Genomic DNA, 21,120 nt, shown 5'->3' on the forward strand with positions numbered 1-21,120 from the left:
CTGCAGTTGCCAGTCAGAGCGGGCAATACCTCCCCGGGCCGTCCAGTCTCCCGCCAGAGCCTCGCTCGCGCCCTCCAGGCTAGCCTGCCAGGCGGGAGCCCTCGGTGGGCGCTTGGCGGGGGGGGGGGGGGGGGGCTCAGGGGGAGCGGCCGGGGAGGAGCCTGCGCTGCCCGCCTCTCGGCAACGTGCTCCGGAGTTGGCCCGGAGTGGCCCCCCAGTTGCCCGCCGCCGCAGTCCCGCTCAGGGCCATCATGCCCAACGAGGCGTCCTTCAGCAAGCCGTCGGCTCCGTCCGAGCAGCCCGCGGGGAGCAAGGCGGCGGGCCCCGGGGCCAGTCACGGCGCGGCGGCCGGCAAGAAAGTGCCGCGGCTGCCCAAGTGCGCGCGGTGCAGGAACCACGGCTACTCCTCGCCGCTGAAAGGGCATAAGCGTTTCTGCCTGTGGCGAGACTGTCAATGCAAGAAGTGTAGCCTGATCGCGGAGAGGCAGAGGGTCATGGCCGCCCAGGTGAGCCGCCCACTGGGGGACCCCCGGCCGCCTCGTGGCCGCGGAGGGAAACCGAGCGCGCTGCCCGGGGAGCTGCTCCCCTCGAGCCGCGCTGCCGGGGACTGACTGCGCTGTTCGCCTGCTTTGGGCAGCGGCAGCGCTTTCCTCGACGGGCCTTCGTAGGGATCAGGCTTTCCGTGGTCCTTTGGTGGCTTCGGGGAGCTGGAAGCAAAGGCAGTCGTTGCAAACGGGCGACTGAACACTTGTCGTGTCCCTGGGCGGCTTTCAACTCGCGCTCCAGAATATTCCCACCAGTCCAGTATAATATCGGTAGCCTGTTGCTCTCTTGCGGGCTCTTTCTAAAGAACCGTTTGCTGCTTTTTTTCTGGCACTGCACCTGGAACAGAAAGTGCATTCTTGGTTGCCTTGCTCCCTTGCTGAGGTTGTCTGGATTTCAGTGTTAGATGCTGTCCTATCAGACAGCTCCTCTCTTCTCCAGAGCCCTCTGCTTTTTTCTGCGAATCCCTGGAGAAACTGCAGGACCTTCCAGCGCTGAGCGACTGGGAGTATCTGCAGGTTCCAGCAGTTCGCCGGCAGCCCCCTAACCTGGCAGAGCCTCTTGTCCATCGGCCAGAAGACTTCAGAAGTTTTGAGTCTTCCTCGGCTGAGCTAATCAGGAGCACTGAATCCATGGCAGTTAAAATTACCTGCTGTGTATTAACTTTAGGGAAAAAACGATCTGTGTAGTGATAAGAGAATATAAAAATAAATGTGAAGGCTCAAGGAGAAAACCAGGTGAGTTGGTTTGTGGAGCTGCTTTTCATTAATCTCTCCCATAAAACCTGCACACACACAGATGCTGCTTGACAGCGTATCTGCTACCAGAATTTGCTCTCCAACTGGACTGTATGCATTTTTAATATTTTTTCGAGGTCACATTTTTGTTAAACTGATTTGGAACCAAGACAATGGCAAGTTTTCAACTCATGCATGTAGGTAAATGGCAAAGAATCTGTAATCCTAAAGACACTTTCCTGGAAATAACATGGAACTGACTTTGAGCTGACCAGTTTAGGATTTCTCCCTGAGTAGGCTTGTAGTCTAGCCTTATAGATTCTTGAAAACTCTCCCCCCTCTCCCTCCCTCCCTCCTGTCCTGGAGTGCTGACTGTGCGTGGATTGACAAGTCTCTCAGCGTGACCATTAAGTCCCCTCTCCCACATGTGCTGTGTGTTTCAAGAGCTTGTGGTCTGCAGATGGGGAAGACAGGCTTGGGAAGAGAAAATAGGAATTGCCATGGAGCAGTGAAGTTGAGATTGGAAAGGCTAGGGAGAGGGGAGAATGAGCGTCAAGGCCAAGCTACTGATTCTTAGTTATGTGGCTGCAGCAAAGGGGTCCCTTGGGTCGGATCCTGAAAAGCAGTTCTGATGAGCATTCCTTCCTGTCTTTTGAAAGGTGCAGCTCTCATGGCAGACCTGAGGTCCACTCTTCCCTAGATCCCTAGAGTCTTGGCTCATGTCACCAGGTTGAACTCTAGTTGCTTCAGTGTCCTGCATTTCAATAGCACAAAACTAACCTTCTGGTCAATAATAGTTTCTTTCTCTCCTTGTTCATGGAATTGCAGAGTTGGAAGGGCTCTTGACGGAGTTCAGCCCCTGAAATATCGCCCTGCAGGTATAGGGCCGGATATAAATCAAATCAAATCAAAATAAGTAAATCTAGAACCAGCCTCTGTTTAAAAACCTGTCACAGCCAAAGAGATCATCACCCCTGTTGCACTTTGTTCTATTATTCAGCAGATCTTAGCGTTAGAACACTCTTTCTAGTGTTTATGGTATTCCTGTAATTCGAACTCCTTGTAAATTTTGTTGTGCGTGCACAATGACAATAAAAAATGCTTAAAAATGCTTATGCTTGTTGGTATTCAGGAGCAATAGAAACAGTCTGAGCCATCATCTAACTACTCTTCAGATATAGGAAGACTGCTGTCACATTCCCCCTTAACCACAGTTTATTGAAACTGAATCTGCATTGTTTTCAGGTTCTTGTTCCGAGGTCCTCAAGGCTTTTTCAGGCTATGGGGGCACCTTTAGAATTCTGACAGAGGCTGGTTGGTGCAACTACAAAATGACTGCCCCAGGAGGTGGAACCATCCACATATCAGAAACAGGGGTTATACAAAACTCTGATGGTAGATCTTCAGCATTTCAGGCAAAGTTTAACAGGTTTCCTTTTAAAATTAGCACTTTGTTTAACAGGTTTCCTTTTAAAATTAGCATGTTGTTTAAAAATATACATTTTGAACTAACTAGGAAACTCTCATCTGACAGTCTCTGTCTTCTCTTCGTAGGTATCTAGCACACTTTTGAGAAAGGAAAAAAATGTTTCATCTCTTGGTGACTACCCTTACATGAGTCCTTCTGTCACGTGCCCAGCCATTTGTAACCTGTATGGTTATTTGTAATGAAGGGGCTGAGAAGAACTGCGTAGACATGTGCACAGTATGAAAGAAATTCTGGCCACATTTTGATAGGAGCATAAATTATTTTTGAAAATTGGTTGTAATGATGTAATTGGCTGTAATGATGTAATTAATCAACTTCCATCTGAAATCTAAAATACATTAACATTTGAAAGATCAGATATTTCAGTAGAAGAGCCAGTTCAGGAGCAGCAGTGGCGTGGGAGGTTAAGAGCTCGTGTATCTAATCTGGAGGAACCGGGTTTGATTCCCAGCTCTGCCGCCTGAGCTGTGGAGGCTTATCTGGGGAATTCAGATTAGCCTGTGCACTCCCACACACGCCAGCTGGGTGACCTTGGGCTAGTCACAGCTTCTCGGAGCTCTCTCAGCCCCACCTACCTCACAGGGTGTTTGTTGGGAGGGGGGAAGGGCAAGGAGAATGTAAGCCCCTTTGAGTCTCTTGCAGGAGAGAAAGGGGGGGGGATATGAATCCAAACTCTTCTTCTTCTGCATTAAGCATTTTTAGCAGAACAATCCAATCGTGTTTAATCAGAATGAGGTCCCACTGTGTAATTAGAATATCACTCCACTGTTTGCACAGGTAAAGTGTTTTACATAAAGTCACTGCTGCATTACCCCACTAACACCAGATGCTCAAAAAGGCCCTCCCATTTGCTACAAAAATGTGATGTAAGACCAAGCAACAGATTCTTAAACCTTAGATTTAGTTCAACAACTTTATTCCTAACCTGGATAGCCTCAGGCTAGCCTGATGTCGTCAGATCTCAGAAGCTAGCAGGGTCAGCCCTGGTCAGTATTTAGATGGGAGATGTCAAAGGACCACGAGAATCATGACATGGAACCAGGCAATGGCAACCCACCTTCAGACACCTCTTGCATTGGAACCCCTGTGAGGGTCAGCATAAGTTAGCTGGAACTTGACAGTGCATGCGTGCACACACACACACACACACACACACACAAAACTTCATTATATTAATGTTAGACTGATCTTACAGTCTCGTGATCTTTTTCATTTTTGTATCTGTCTTCCAAGGTGTTAATTATTTCTTTCAGTTTTTTACCTTCTACAGACTTAATAAGAATTTCTTCCACATCTCCATCCAAATAATGAAGGGAGATGTTAAATAGTACTGGCACCAGGAAAGAGCCTTGCTGCATACCACTAAAAACCTCTTTTCCATTTATTTAGTATGTTTCTATTCCACAGTGCATTCAGAAAAGCATATATCAACCTTTTACCCTCGCAGGAACACTTCGTGGTGGCTCAGGCTGTGAGAGTGACTAGCCAAAGGTTACCCGGTGAGCCTCCTTGCTTATTGAGGTTTTGAACCTGGATCTAAAGCTTAGTCCATTTCTCTCACCGCTATACCACACTGGCTCCCAAATCCATGCTGGCTTCTAATAACCACTGACTGGATTGATTGCTAGATATTTAACAACACTGTGTAACAGACTTCCCTCTGTGATACACCTCTGAAGATGCCAGCCACAGATGCAGGCGAAACGTTAGGAACAAGATTCACCAGAACACAGCCACATAGTTTGGAAAACCACAACCAGTAACAATGGATTGTTTTATAATCTGTTCTAGTATCACTCCATATGCTGATCCAAGGTTAACTGGCCTGCAGTTTCCTAGTTTCTCTTTGAAGACAGGAACTACATTTGCCTTCCAGCACTTCACCCTGAAAGATCTTCAGCAAAGTCCATTGAAGGGGTGTTAATCAGTGCAGGAGGTATTTCCTGATCACCCCTTGATCTGTTTAGAAAAGTAAAAGTTTTCCTTCATAACTTACGTTATAGTAGGCCAGTTAGGCACCATTACTTTTACCAGAGAAGACAAAACCCAAATTACCTGATCTCTTTGAGAACCTGGACACTCACTGATAGACCAGTGGATCTGACTAAATAGCTCTGTTCACATGTTACAGTCAACACATGAACTTCCTGCATCTACACGCCAGCTTGGCCAACATGTTACAGTGAACGCACTCACATTCTGTGTATGCATGCATAATCTGCTTTTAAGAAAGAGCCAAAGCATGTTCACTTTGCAATTGAAACTGAAATCCAGTACTTGGATAAATGTGGTATTTGTATCACATATTTAGCTGTACATACATTGTGTGTAGCATGAGAATTACACAACAAACATTTTTAAAGTGCAGTCTATACATGGATTGTACATGTATTCATTTTAACTTGTGAACAGGGCTTTTATGTAAAAAAGTCAATATACTCCCACTTTACAAATTAAACAAGCCATTACCTGGATAAACTGTTAATCTACATGCCTTAAATGTAACATGAGAACTAATCAGACATGCATCAATTAAAATACAGTGCACACTGTACACATAGTACATGCATTCAGTGGAACATTAATAGGGTTAATATGATGGAGGTTTGTGAACAGGCTATGATATTTGCAGGTTACATGTATCTTTGATTATCAACTTCTGTTCTTGCTTTCTGCTCATTTGTTTTTATCTGAACTTCCTCTTAGTCCATCTTTCTAGTCAACCTTGGATGCACTTTTTCCCCTGCTGTTTAATAGCAACATGCACCTTGTTTTTGCTATCATTACTTTGCTGTGGCTATCCTTTAACTGCTAAATTTACAAGTATCTTATGAGGGAAAAATGGCCCTGACAACTCAGAAGCTGGGATCAGGGAAGAAATTGCCCTTTGCAGATGCTTTCTTGAATCATTCAAGATGGAGATCTGCTTCTGCTTAGCTGCTCTGTTTGTACTATGGTGGCAACGCACAGCTAAAGAAAGCAAATGATTCTTGTTGAGGTAATTCTTGCATTTTGACAAAGAACTCTTGTTCTGATGATAGTGTTCTGCTCTGCAGTTTTCAGTTCTAGTGCACAAATTTGTGCAAGCATAGTGCTTTTCCAAAAGTCAAGCTTCTTGCAAATGTATCCAGTCAAGCACAGCATGTTCTTTCCCTGCTGCTGGAGCTGGCTGCATCTCCCAGGTTGCTCCCCCGCTGTGGCACAAAATCTTTGGTTCTGTGTAACTGAAAGAAATGAAAATCATCTTATATTTTTTAATGGAATTGGGCCTCCCCTCCTTCAGATGCCGCTATGGAATATTTCCTTTGAACAATGGAATCCAATTCCTTCATCCAACTTGCTGGATAAATTTTACATAGGAACCCAGGGTGATTTCCCAAGGACTCTGAAGTTGTGGCTTAACTTTTGTAAATTGTGCTTCTGTGATGCTCTTAAATATGTTTATTAGCCGCAGGCATGTTGGGCTGTGGGTTTTTTGTGTGAGCTAAAACTATTTTAATGCCATTTATCATGATGTATAAATTATAGTAAGGTGACAGTGGGCAATTTTCAGACACAAAATATGGCAGTAAACTGTATTCAGGTGTGGAGAAGAGAAGAGCAATATAAGCTGCCTAGGGTTCCTGTTGGAAGAAAGGTGGGGTGTAAGTGATGTAAGTAAATAAATATCAATTTGTATTTATTGATAGGCGGACTTTCTTGTTGAGACAGATTATCCTATCCCTACACTGAGCAAAGTTTGTTTCTTATTTATACCCCACCTTCCTTTTTGTCTCACATTTGAAGCCTTCCTCCAGTCCAAGGAGATTACACTGGAAGTTGCAGGGAGGCTCCCTTAGACTCGAAAAAGTCTGCTTGGAGGATGGTTGGACCCACCCCAATATATTGCAAGAGACATCCAACTTAGAAATAAGAAATAAATTAGAAATAATGCAAAAAAGTCTCAGACATGGTATGTCTGAATCAGTGCAAAAATGGAATTACAAAAGTTGAAAAAATGCAGTAAGAGCAAAATGATAGACTGCAGCCCTATTCCTTTTATAAAAGCACCTGTTATATCACAGCCTTGCTTCCTCTGTTATTAATAGACTCTGCCTCCTTACTACCTTACTAACTTCAGAAATGCCCTCTTGAACAATCCTTGTTTTACACAGTTTGCAGAGTGACAGAACATTGTGGTATTGACTTGTTTTCCAAGAACCTGGATGTGCCGTAGTTGCAGGTGTGATTCAGGATTCCTTGCAACAAATCTTTTTAGTGATTTAGTAAAGTTTCCAAGGTTAGGTGAGCATACATTAGGTCATTGCACTTCTACTCCCTACCATGTCCTTGCTTTAACACTTCCAAGCTGTTTAAGATGGAGATTTGAACCCTTACTTTTCTGTTGCTTAAGTTATTTTTTCACATTTCAGGGTCAAAAGCTGGCACTGCTGAAATGTTCTTGTTTGCAGGTGGCCCTGAGAAGGCAGCAAGCGCAAGAGGAAGAACTGGGCATCAGCCACCCCATCCCTTTGCCGACTGCCACAGAAATGTACGTGAAGAAAGAGAACAACGTTAATGGTTCCTGCGTACTGCTGGAGAGCAGCAGCCCCCCACAGGCCACAGCAACCACAGGAACTGCAGGGTCTGCCCCATCAGCAGGTAGTGCTCTGTGAAAGGATCTGGGATTCAGTCATAACACATCTCTTGGGTCTGAGAGAAAAAGAGAAGGAAAGAGGCTGCTGTGGCTTTTTTAGCTTGAAGATACCCGTAAAAGGATAATCATGAAATTTACCCTTGGCCTGCGTTGGCTTTTATTTCTGTATAAGTCCAAAACGCCATTTTTGTGTGTGTGCAGGGTTGCATGGTGTTCATTTCTTACAGAACTTTGCAGTTTCAGAGTCTCTGGTTGTAGTTAGACAATCTAGTAACCTGACACTCAACCTTGGTAGTTTACCATTAGCTGTATTGGCCTGCAGTAGAACAGCTAGATTCGATGCCAGTAGCCCTTCAGAGACCAGCAAGTTTTTCACAGTATGAGCTTTTGAGAGGTCTGATGAAGGGAGCTTTGTCTCTCATACCTCAAACATCTTGTTGATCTCTGAGGTGCTGCTGAACTCAAATGTAGCTGTTTGGCCTTGGTAGAAATTGGTGGAGATCTTCAAGAAAGCAGTCTTCTGCACTCTTAGATGCCAAAGAACCATGGCTGCTTCCACAGGGGGATTTTTCCACACATGGGGAAAAGGAAATCAATGGGAAATGTTCTGGTTTTCCCCTTCAAGCCAGAAAAAAGTGCCAGCAATCAGTGTAAAGGGAATGGGGCAGATGCTGTTCCTGCTCATTATTGCTGCCACATATGGAGGAATGAATGGTAACACTATTTTCTTGCCCCTTTCTGAAATAATGCATTCATGTTTCTTAAAGCTACAGACTCCTATAAGGAGCCCACATTACATACATGCAGCTGAGTCATATCGTTGGTGATAGCCCGAATTATGTGTGAGAAGAAAATCTGCGGCTGTGACTGAATTCAACTCTTGAGAAACACATGATCAACAGTAATCCTTACAGTTTTAACGGGGTAACACTTGTATTGAAAGTATGCATGAAATTGATATGACTGACATAAATATGTTAACAGTAGAAAAATAAGCGAGAACCAGGCAGAAAATGATTCACTTTTTGTTGTGTTGGTGTCTTTCTAAGATTGTTCTTGAATGTGTAATGTGTAGTGCTAGTTTCTTACCTGGAGTTTATACCGAGGAAGCCTTCTGAGCCTCTTATGGGCCACATGGTCACAAACACTGGTGCTCCAATCCTAAATATATTTGCTTGTTGTAAGTGTCATTGATTCCAAATAGATCTGCTTAGCATTGTGGTGTAACTAATGTCAGTGTTGTGTTTTAGTGTGATATGGAATTGATCCTGGAGGCTTATTTCTCACCATAATACTGAACTACCTTCTGGCTCTTAATTGTTCAGGACCGTAAATGCCAAAAATAACACTATTAATTGAAACTGGATGGGACATGGTGGATCACTACATTTTGAATCTTTTGGCATTTCCAAGACATTTCAAAAGCACTCCCGTGTAAAATCCTTGCCAATAATTCAGGCTCAGAGTTACCTGGCAATGGCTTCACTCCTAAGGATGCTTACCTGGGAGTAAGCCCCCTGAATAACAAGGAGCTTATGTCTAAGAAGATCTGCATAGTGTTGTTCTCAGTGTGTAAATGTAGCTAGGTCAGAAATTGAATGATTTTAAAAGATACAAGTGTTTTTAGTGCAGACTTATCAGATTCTTTAGTATGGAAATTATTGCCTTTGCAAAGATAAATGGTTAGGCATGTAGTCAAGAATTGCAGAAGAAGCATTTTACTAAATTAGTAGATTAATTACTACAATTTTATTTTATTAATTTATTTTATTTTAATTAATGGAGCATATTTTAATGAACAGAATTAAGACCATCGAGACTATTTGAGTCCTTTTATTTTACAATAATAAGGTATGTAAAAATATCAGAAAATGTTAAATGTAGACTTTTCTTCTAACAATTGCCATATTGAGGTTTTGGTAAAAGAATTCTTGAATATTAATCATAAAGAAAGGGGTGCAGGGTTCTGTACTGACCCTGACACAATCTGTAAATGTCGTGGCTAGCAGAGGTAGAGTTCAGTGGCTTACATCCTGGCCCTGGAAACCATTGCTTTCAACAGAACTTACTTTCAAGTAAATGAATCAGGATCAAAGCTCAAACTATTGCTTGTTGAGATGGTTTGAGGACTGCATTGCTCCTACTATATGATGCTGAACTCACAGTTGCTTCCACGTAAAGGTCTGGAGGCCGCTACACACATAGATGTCTTCCAATAATTACTTCTAACACGCAAATGGTAACCAATGTACAGCTCTATTCTGTATCTGTTTTCTGACTTCTTGGTTGTCCATTGTGAGACACCCACTGATGGATTCTTGATTGTCCAGGGTGTCAGATTTCCTGCCTGGCATCCCCACAGATCCCAGTGGCGGCAGATTCATTTTTCCTGCACAATTTTTTTTAACCCAAAGGTCTAGCAGTTTTTCTTTCAAACTTCATCATACTGCACATAGTTTACAGTGAGAGGAATAGGGTGTGAAGGAGCCACACAAATCATACAAGGTACCGGAAAAGTCTTTTTCTTGCTGTATCCATTTTATTGGCAGGTCAGAAATATTATGGCATGTTGAGAGACCAAAGACAATTTTTCAAGCTTCTGGTGACATGCTGTTCTTAAAGAAAAGGAGGGTGGGGGAGAAAAGAGCAGCTATGCCGAGCAGTATGCTCTCACCCCACTTCAACCAGAGTAACACGAGTGGTTTCCACACAGCCTAAATATAATGGGCTAAGGAAGCAATTTACCCTATTTTGGGGGAGGACTTCGCACAGTGATCTTCCCCAAAACAGGTTCAGCCTGTTACATTTCCCTCAACCTGGGTTTTATAAAAATCACTAGTGATTTTTTGGAGAAACCGAAGGAGCTACAGCAACACAGATTGCTTGCAATTGCTTCCTGGAGGGCCCAGTGCAAAGGGGAAACCTGGTTCATTAGTAACTTGCTGCACACATTATTGTGCTGTGCTGGTTCTTTATAATTTGAATTTTATCTTTATCAGTGTGAGAAAAGAATAGAAAACCACTGGACATTGTGGCAGGAAAAACCACTGAAAATCCTGCTTATTTTTTTTTCCTGAAAATGCACTGCAGTAAGATAAAGATATTTGATTTAGCAAGTATTGTGTAGGCAACACAGTTAATACAAAATAAACCCAAATAATTAGAATTGTGCTTCTGAAAAAAGGCCTTATTTTTTAAAGGAGTATGGTAGGTTTTTTTCACATATATTTTGTGATACCAAATCAGATATTTTTTAAATAAAAAAATGAGTCATGCTGGATGTGTTTGTACTTGAGTGATAAAAATGGTTTATAGATGATGCGAAGCAGAGTATTCACAGGAGGCAATTCCAAATTATTTTATTCCTCCTCTTTCCCAAATTCTCTGTGCACCTAATGCTGGGCTGGGGACAGACTAAGTCCCATACTTAGCCTTCGAAGGCTGGGGAGGCATGGAAACCATTGCTTCTGTGATCAATTCCTGGCTTTTCAGCATCCAACATTTACATTCTGGTTTGGACTGATCAGCTCCTCCTTCATGATCAAAACTCATCTCTATCTGCTCCTTTGAAGTTTCCTTCCAGCTTCTGACCAGTGAGTCTGGGGGAGAGAAGCAGTGCAGGAGCGGCGGTGGGGAGGCAAAGAGGGTTTTTTGCTCCCACTTGTCAGAAGCTGGCAGGGAAATGTAAAGAGCGGGGCTGAAGGTGATAACTCTGAAGACCTTGACTCAATGCCTCCTTATCCACAACAAAGGGTTCCCACTTTGTATATTCTAGTAGCCAAGTCTGCTAAATCTAAGCATGCTTAAATCTGGTAATGGAAGCCATGAATGGACAAGACATATCTTTCTATAAACCTGATAAATGGCCCAGGTTGGCAGAAAAACCTGAAATCTTTTTTTTAAAACCCACACACATTGCAGGAATAACCCGCCCCCCCCCCTCCAAAAAAAAAATTAAGAGGCATCTGCAGCTTTGAGAATGGAAGCCCTTAGTAGCCATTGCTAGGCCACCATAGCATTCTAGGCTTGGTGTGTCAGTAAAAGGCAACAGGTAAGGGCGGGGCTCTTTCCAGATCTGTTTCTACCTTTGAGGGAAGACCTATTGTGATCAGTCCTGGCTGCCTCCATCGGATGACAGTACCACCTGACTTGTGTGACTCACTTGCATATTTGTTTGCTTGTTATACTTCAACAGCCATCTTATGATAGCCAGTGGGATGTAACAGTTATAGCTTCAGAGTAGGATCTGAGAGACCCAGATTCAAATTGCCAGTCTGCTGTGAAAACTATCATACTTAACAGGGTTGTCAGGAGGATAAAAAGGAGAGAAGAATAATGTAAGCCACTTTGGTCCTCACTGTGGAGAAAGGTGGGGTGTAAATTAGGCAAATAAGTACAGTTGGAGATGGAAGGTAGAGAAAAGACAGCTGGTTGAGAAGGTGAAAATGCTGCTGAGAAAGGGGAGAGGATATGGAGGTTGCCAGGATAAGGGCAATAATATGGGGAGGGGGATACTGTGGAAAGTGATGTGCCCTCCCTGACAAGTGCTTGAGGGTTCCCCTCAGCAGCCAGCACCACACAACAGTGCCATGGGTTTCCTAGGTAGAGGCTGCTGAGAGGAAGGGAAGCTGAAGACAGAGGGTCAGATAAATGAAGGTTAGCAATTGTGTGGGAAGGAGAGAATGAAGAGAGGAGAGACTTTCCCAGGGTTTTTGGTGAGGGCTTTTGCAAGGGCCTGTGGTGCTAATTCTTATGGCACTTTCTGCCCTCAAATGGAGGGCTACATGAAGAATTCCTGGTTTAAAAGTGTCCTTAGAAACATCTATACCTAAGCTCTAGTCTAGTCTTCTTTTCCATGTTATGCTGTTTGCTAACATGGAATCCCTTGTATACATCCAGAAAGGAATATATAGTCCTGGTTTCTTAGCCACATAGAAATCATTGGCCCCTGGAATTCCTGGTATATGACAACAATATAGGGGTGCTTATGGTTAGGACAAGGTTACATTCTGGGAGAAAAAGAATAAAACCAGGGAAATCTGGCACAGTGCTTTTTGAGCATCTTGTTATGAAAAGGGGGCACAGATAAATCTGAGCAGATCAAGAGACGGGTGCCAAAAATGATGTACAGCTTGTAGAAAAGAAGACTAAGGGTGGATATAACAGTCTATAAATATTTGAGAGGTAATAATATGAAGGAGGGGGAGGGATTATTTACAGTGCTTGTGGCAGTGTACAGAGAGCGATGGCTTGAGACTAAAAAAGATATGGAAAATAATTACGTTAGGAAACACTTCCTTTCTTAACTAGAATTGTAATTAGGCTGTGGAATGGCCTGCATGAAGATAAGGAGGTGCTTTAAGCATCATTGGCAGAGGGATTTAAGAGTCGGTGGTGAAGAACTCCTTATCCCTTCATAACTCCTTCTATATTTATGACTAAGGAACATGGGTAATGTGTTAGCTATATAGTTAGTATGTTAGGTGTATCATAACTTCGTTATACAGTTTGTTCCAATTCCCTTGTATTAGTAAGCTGTTGTCCTTCATTTCTCCTCAGAAGTCTTTTCCATTTTCCATAGCTTAAAACAACAGAAACTTGAATTCTTAACTTCTTCACGCATAATACTTTTTAGGTGTATGCCTACATTGTTGTTTTTAAGTGATTGTGAAAATGACAACCTGATGTTTGAAACGACATCCATTTATTTACTTCGCGAATACCCTTTCTTTTCCCGCAGTGGGGACTCAAAAAAGCTTATACTCATCTCTTCCTCTCTATTTTATCCTTGCAACAACTCTGTAACATAGGTGAGGCTGAGACTGTGGGTCACCCAGCACCCTTCCATTGCAGAGTGTGGGTATGAAACTGGGTCTTCCAGATCCTAGTCCAACAACCTTCAGGACAGATTTTATTGACTGAGTATATACACAAGCTCCCTGGATATTACTTTTTCCATGTTTGTTTCTTGAGGAACAGCTCCGAAAGGCCACATTCTTTGGAAAATTTGGTTGTTTTGATGTTTTTGTTCTATGCATTGAGCCGGTATTTTTCTTGGGCAACCATAAGGGGTTGTTGGGAGGAGAAAGTAAAAGGAGAAAACATTATGTACTTTCAGTAGATGAGAGATAAAAATGTGTTCTGAGTTCCAGACACCTGACTTACAAATTAACCTCTAGAACACAATCCATCTATAATCAGTATTATGTTGTGTTGTATTTTATTTGTATTTCCCTTCCAAAGCCAATTACAGGTTTAAAAAGGTTTTTCAAATTCTCACCACAGGGACTGTGGTTTTGTGTGGGTGGGTGGGAGGTGGCGAGCACACTGCATGACAACAGATGCCATGGGAAGTCATTGTTAATGGGTTTGGGCAATTGCCTTACGTGATTAAAATATTATTCTCCGCTGTGGTTGATTGTGTAATAATTAATGGCAGCTTTTTTTGCACACTAATATAAATTGATGAATACAGTTTCTGTTTGTTATAATACAGACATGCTCCTAGACTGGGTGGCTGCAGTTGGCAATGAATGATTCCACCTTATCACTGACAGAGAAAATGCTGTTCATTCTTTCACTGTATTAAAACACACAACTGAGTGTTGTTTCTGGCCAAAAGAATAAACCTTGAGAACCATGTGAGCTAGCTATTGACGTGCTCGTGGATAAAGCCAGTGACTGCCCACAGATAGCTTTTCTTCTCTCCTGAAGACTGTCCTTCTGACGATTCCTGATAATATTTACAGAAATAGCACTCTGATTGTATGAAACCTCCTGGATGTATTTGAAGGCCATCAGATATTCTTTAGCAGCATCAAAGAAATTTTTAGTAACTGACTGTTTTGTTGAAGGGAATAGTTCAGTGTGTGTGTGTGTGTGTGGGGGGGGGGTGATAGAAAAACAATTGATGTTAAGCTAAGTGTGGACTGACAGCAGAGTGGATACCTGTGCTGAGGATTCTGAGCAGAGCGGTTTAGAATTGCCCTATTAAGATTCCTCATTAAGTTAAATACTTGGAATTAGCATGGCATAAAGAATATATGGCACAGTATACATAAGGATGCCCTTCTCTTTCCCATTGAAATGAATAGAATTTAAAATGGCTTAATTTGCACTAGATTATAACTCCTGCCCTCTGAGGACTATTTCCTTTCATGAGTTTTGAGGATTTGCATTTTGTTTTTTAGACAAAGTCATTTTCTTACATGACTCTTGCTTGAATTAGAAGTGTCTTCTACTTTGATTGCTGTATTAGGAATAGTCAGAGGGGTTTACATATTAGCAAACAAAAGGTTCAAAAGCAGATTGAATCTCAAAATTTCTCTGTAGAGATATCCTGAAAATTATCTTTCCCATCTGACTGTGCCCTCCCAAATGCCACTCATGAGAGCTGGGATGTGGGGTGAGGCAATGGAGCCAGAAGATGGAATTGGTCGAATCTGCATGAGTTGTGTGAGGGATAAGAACATAAGAACATGCAAATACTAAGGCATTTGCAATCTCAGATCAAGGAGGATCAAGGTTGGTAGTCATGGATCAACTTCTCCATAAATCTGTCTAAGCTCCTTTTAAAGCTATCCAGGTTAGTGGCCATCACCACCTCTTGTTGCAGCATATTCCAAACACCAGTCACGTGTTGTGTGAAGAAATGTTTCATTTTATTAATCCTAATTCTTCCCCCCAGCATTTTCAATCCTGCACAAGAGGATTTCTGCTAGTCTTCCCCACTTCATTACTGAGAGGTTTTCATCTCTCTGAAATGGCATTTCAGATGACAGTTCACTGGAAAGTGAAAGGTGTCAAAAATACGTTCCATAAACTCAGGGGCAGAGCGAGGGGGAACTGTGCCCAGGGCACATGTGCGCCCTACACCCCTGCCATGACGCCGCCCACCCTCACCACGCCCTGGCCATGCCCCTGCTGCAGCACGTGCCTGGGGCATCAACCCCCCCCCCCGCCGCATTGAACTCACCCCACTGCATGAACTCACTCTTGCAGTTCATTGGGTTCCATTCTTGCACTTCTAGTGGTAATGTGTATGGAAATAGAAGGAGACATGTGTAGGTTATATTTCACTCAATTGTTTAGTAAAATGTCACTTTTCTCAGCTTAGAGTGTTCTGTCCAATAAGTTCAAATCCACTTGTTTTTTAAGCATTTGCCACTTGCTAAATTGAATGTAGTGTTGTTAAAGGTACTTCAGGAAATAAATAGCTTTGAATATACTAGACCACTGCTGCTTAGGTTTTTCACAGGTGGATTCTGCACATGGCATATATAACCGGTGTAGGATGCAATACAAACTGTTATGAAGAGAGAGAGGAACTTTACACAGGTCCCATCCCCAAAACGAGTATGCCCTATTTTCTTTCCCTCAACCTGGGATTTTAAAAAATCACTAAACCAGAGATTCTTTTCCAAAATCCTGGGTTGGAGCCATTCCTGCATGAATGGCCAGGTAGGAGGCGCTTTATTTTCCTCCCTTCCACCATGTCATCCACAGTCGGGGAGAATCTGCCCTGCCATTGCAGAGAGACCTCCCCACCTATTTTGCGTGCTTCACATGCGCAGCTATGCAGGTGTGGCCAGTTATATTCTGGGACAATCAGCATGGCTATGGGGGTTCATTTCTTTCTGCCTGCGTAGCTATGTGTTGCAGGAAATTTAAAAAAGAAGCTTCTCTGTGCAAAGACTCAAAGGCAACCCAGATCGTTTCCATGGGCTCCAATCACTACCTGCCCGGCACACGTGTACGGGAAAAAGGAAAATGGGTTCCCTTATAGTGACTGCAACCCAATATATGCCATTAAAGGTTTTGTATTTGTATTTATTTGTATTTGACTGCAACCCGTTATAAATTTGCTATGTGGAATCAACCATAGTTTTACACTGACATGATGAGCAAACATTTTGGGGTGGGGGTAGATTGATTTTAGATCTCTTCCATATGCAAATAAAACTGGGAGTAAATATGGATATCATATAATATAACTGGTCTTGAGATTTCAGGAGAAAGGCAGGCATATGAATGAATGAATGAATGAATGAATGAATGAATGAATGAATGTTTATGCCTCACTAAAAATGGAAGAAAGAGTTCTATTGGACTCCTTGTATTTTGTGTATTGATTTTGACATTCTTATGGTATTCCTGTTAAGATTTACTAGATACCTATTTAGTGGGTAAGTTGTCATATTATTATTAGTCACAACTGGAAGCCTTTAGATAGTAAGTATGATATACTTAGGCAGATATATTCCAGCTATGAAGTGTAACTTTTATCTAATAATTTATACTGGATAGCTGTGATGTATGCAGTTTATCAGTAGGAAATGACGTGTTAGCCAGGAGAAGCTAGAGACTGCAATTTACCAGCAGCAGCCAACTGAAGTTTCAATTATACCCCTCAAATGATTTCATCCTACTAATACATTAGATAAAATGAGAAGTTTTGATCCCCTAACACTTGGTATGCTAACTTGTTCTTTTGTGTACCACACATGAGAACAATGTTTAAATACTCCTGTAAAAACTGAAGCTGAGTTCTTTGTGCAGCTCAACATTTGCAAAGTCTACCATTAGTTTTAACACCAAAACCACTTAGGAATCGTGGTAAGCATTTCCTAATTGTGAACTATTCTGGTAAGCTTTGGGCTATCCCTGCATTGGCAGTGGGTACAAGTAACATTGCTGACTTCTAAGCAAACAGACCATCCATAGGGACCCATATGATAAATCACATGCTTAAACAATTTACTGCCCACTTCTGTATGTATAGTGAGTTGTGCTCTAAAGGTCAGGAAAGCTTCCTTGATAACATAATGCAGTGAGCTGTAACTGCATCAAATCCTGGGGGTTGTAGAGCAGCCTAGGAGAAATAATTATGGCTGGTAATTGGTAATTACAGATAATGGTTCTTTTTGGCAGTGGCCAAAAAACCATAGCCGTGCCTGGAGAGAATATTGCATAACATGTTAACTTTATAGTAAATTGCACGTTGTAATACTGAAACCACAACAATCCTTCTAAGTTACCCGGAAAGTTTATTTTGGAAAGGCAGGGTTTAGTTGAAGAAAACAGGTGACACTTCATGCTTTTGTTCTCCTTTTCCATTTAGGAAAGAGCCATGCTTAGCAGAAAAGCTGGCAACCAGCGATCCCCTGGAACACAAGAGTTGCTCTGTCATGATAGTCTGGTGGGAGAAACACATTGTTCCACTGGTTTCTGATTATGGCTTTAGGGAGTGATTTCACACCAGCCTCATTCAAGGTCCAACCTCAGACCTCAAAGGCAGCTATGAATTGAACAAATTCACTGTAGCCTGAAGTACTGCCAAGTCTGCTAATGAGGGAGGGAGAGTCATTCATTGGGAGGGGGCAGTGTTTCTGGGAAATTGCTGAGATCTAAACTTCTTTTGCAATCTGAAGAGAAGTATTGCACATATGAATGATCTCATTTCCATTAAGAAATTATTGCAGCCTATCTGGTTTTTTAGACAGAAGTTGACCTGCGTCTGAATTAACTGTGTCTCTCCTTAAGAAAGCTATCCCTAAATACTCCGTCATTGTAACAGTTAAGATAATGTGTGATATCAGGGATCAGTGCAAATGTTTGTGCTCAGTTTCAGGATGCAACAAATGGGAAAGTTTTCTGGTAATCCATTGGATTGCATTTTTTAAAAGTTTAACAATATTGGCGTATGTTTTCTTTGGAATACTGATCAGATTCTAAAGAAGCCAGAGCAAAAGATTTCTCTTTCTGATCTGGGATGCCACATATATCCATGCAAACAAGTTACCGTTTATACTCGTGTATAAGTCGAACCACATATAAGTCGAGGCACCTAATTTTACCACAAAAAACTGGGAAAACTTATTGACTCGTGTATCAGTTGAGGGTGGGAAATGCAGCAGCTACTGGTAAATTTCAAAAATAAAAATAGATACCAATAAAATTACATTAATTGAGGCATCAGTAGGTTAAATGTTTTTGAATATTTGTTTCAAAGAAAAACAGTAAACTAGCTCTGTAAGTGGAAAAGAGAGTCAACAAAAACAATATGGTCTCAACAATAACTTTAAAAGTACAAAAACCTTAGCTCAACCAGCAACCAAGCTAAAACACAAGAGTTAAAATCCTTCAAAACTGGTTTTTTGGTCAGGGGAGGAATGTTTATGTTAGCAGTACCAACATTTCAGAGTATCTTTAGGAGACCCTCCTGATGATACCAGCCATGTTTGGTGAAGTTTGGTTCAGGGGGTCCAAAGTTATGGACCCTCAAAATGTAGCCCCATCTACTATTAGCTCCTCTTGGAAACAATGGGGGATGGGGCACCCCCTTTGGTGGTTCATGATTTTGGACCCCCTAAACCAAACATCACCAACATGACTGGTATCAGCAAGAGATTATCCTGATGATATCACCCAGGTTTGGTGAAGTTTGGTTCAAGGGGTCCAAAGTTATGGACCCTCAAAAGGGTAGCCCCATCTACTATTAGCTCCCATTGGAAACAATGGGAGATGGGGGCACCCCCTTTGGGGGTCCATAACTTTGGCTCCCTGAACCAAAATTTACCAAACTTGGGTGGTATCATCAGGAGAGTCTCTTGAGAAATCCCTGAAATTGTGGTGCCGCTATCCTAAAAAGTGTGCCCCTTGGCAGCTGACAAAGTAAAAATCTAAAATATTTTTTAAAATACACCTGACTCGTGTATAAGTCGAGGGGGGCTTTTTCAGCACAAAAAATGTGCTGAAAAATTCGACTTTTATGCGAGTATATATGGTAGGTAAATTTAATGCCAATATCCAAAGGTCAAGAACTTAAAAAAAAAACCTTGCTGGATTAGATGTGAGAGCCCATGCTTTATAGCAGAAGAAAGACAGCATTGTTGTAGAGGGTGGAGTTACAAGGCAAGTTAGATCAATGGTTTCACAAAATTTAAGGCAGCTTGCATGTTAATAGAAATTGATGATCCAAACAACCCCCCCCCTCCCCACACACACACACTATTTTGGGGGGAGGGGAGTCTGGTTGAGCGCTAAATTGCCGTCATGGCGGTGCTGTCAACTGGGCATGACACATCTTCCCAATAGTCAGTGGTGCTCTGCCTGGACACATTGGCTGTACAGATAAAACATCTTACATCTCCTGCAGTCTTTGACCCCCACAGCAAGATTTTCTGTAAAAATACACACCCTCTCCTGAAATGAATTATTGCTAGCTACTGTTAATATGGTGTATGCTTGAAGCCTTTTGTACAACGCAGAAGGATCAATAACAGTATTTATTATATAGTGCATTGATCTGGAATGAAAGCGAGAACTGCATTTCACACTGTGGGGTGAGGTAGCAAAGATGCTTTCTAAGGGTTTTAAAACATGGAGTTTTGAACTGAGATGTAATGATGAAAAATCCTGTCTTCTGACTCCTAGAAACTCCATTCTTTATTCTGCTTACTAATTTATGTTTTTAATTTTATTGTGTGGGCTTAAGGCTCCCTCTCTACTTCTAGAAACTTTTTGCTTTCATCCCTTTAGAAAATTTCTTCTGTAAATTTCTGTGAAGTCTAGAGGGGTATTCTTTTAAGACTTGTGCATCCATTTTCTCTAGAATTCTACAGTTCAAATAATAACCATATTTTGTAAAATGCTGAATTTTCCTACATTTGCTTTTACAAAACAGTGCTTTACATTTTCCTAAACTGAAGACAAGCTATCTTTTTGGTTTCATATAAGAAAGACTGTCCGTTTTGTGGTCCAATTTTACTGGATTCTTGTTCCCCTAAGAAAACAATGGTACTCAAAGTGCAAATGTACTCTTGATTTATGTTAAAAGAATTATCCACAAGATGCCTAGACTGATTTATTTATTGATTGTGTAAGACTTTTAATTTCTACTGTGGCATTTTTGTTGAATTTTTTAATACATAGCACGATCGACCATTTGCAGCTAATACTGTTAACCAATTGAAATCAAATGATAAACCCTTTGGTAAGAACAAGTAGCCTGTTTCCTCCTTCCAATTTCAGACCTCATTAAATCATACTAGACTGGAGCTGTGCGAGGCCTGGAGATGTAGAGGCAAAGAGAGCCAAACGGTTCACTTTTGGTGTAATGTTGGGGGCTGACATTGATAGCCTTGCGAAGCTGTATTCTTGGAATGCATTTTCACTGTTCTCTTTAGATGGGGTCACTTTACAGAATTCCATCTTAAATCCCCAGATATGCTCCATTGTGCTAACTTAACAGAACCTCTCCATCTTCATGTATGTGTGTTAGTGCGTGTACATATAGTAAATACATATTTCTTATTTGTTAGTTATGCATAGCCCATTCATCTTCCTTTGGTTTCCAGTGAGCTGTCTGTACCGTCCAAACACCCAAATTGTAGTACCTGGGAAAATAAGATTTCTTTTTTAAGTAGTGAACCCATTTCTACTGTGATTGTGAAATGTATTTCCCACAAGAACTGTAGCTATCCATTGCCTGTTGTCTGAGTCACGAATGTTAGCAACTAAGCTCTTTTTGCCCATGGTGAACAATTTTTGTCTCTTTGTGCTGTGAAAACTCATCCAATCCTGCTGTTTATTTCAAAGGGATGGTGTGAGAACAGTAAAAGCTCCCACCCCGTTCGCCTGCAGTCCATATCTATGCATATTGAAAGGGAGAGTCAGCTGAAGTTCTGTCTTTCCTCCCTCACAGAAAGACAGGA

The 21,120-nt window shown here is 41.9% G+C and overlaps 1 protein-coding gene across 1 annotated transcript in view; it reads left to right on the plus strand.

The window, feature by feature from the left end:
- The first annotated feature begins 251 nt into the window (after positions 1-251).
- Positions 252-21,120, plus strand: part of DMRT1 (doublesex and mab-3 related transcription factor 1) — a 51,581-nt gene continuing 30,712 nt past the window's right edge. The window contains exons 1-2 of the mRNA XM_048504724.1: positions 252-506; positions 7,221-7,410. Coding sequence (XP_048360681.1) covers positions 252-506; positions 7,221-7,410 — 445 coding nt within the window. The remainder of the gene's footprint in view (positions 507-7,220; positions 7,411-21,120) is intronic.

Source organism: Sphaerodactylus townsendi, linkage group LG07, assembly GCF_021028975.2.
Source record: "Sphaerodactylus townsendi isolate TG3544 linkage group LG07, MPM_Stown_v2.3, whole genome shotgun sequence".
In the NCBI taxonomy this organism is placed as follows: domain Eukaryota; kingdom Metazoa; phylum Chordata; class Lepidosauria; order Squamata; family Sphaerodactylidae; genus Sphaerodactylus; species Sphaerodactylus townsendi.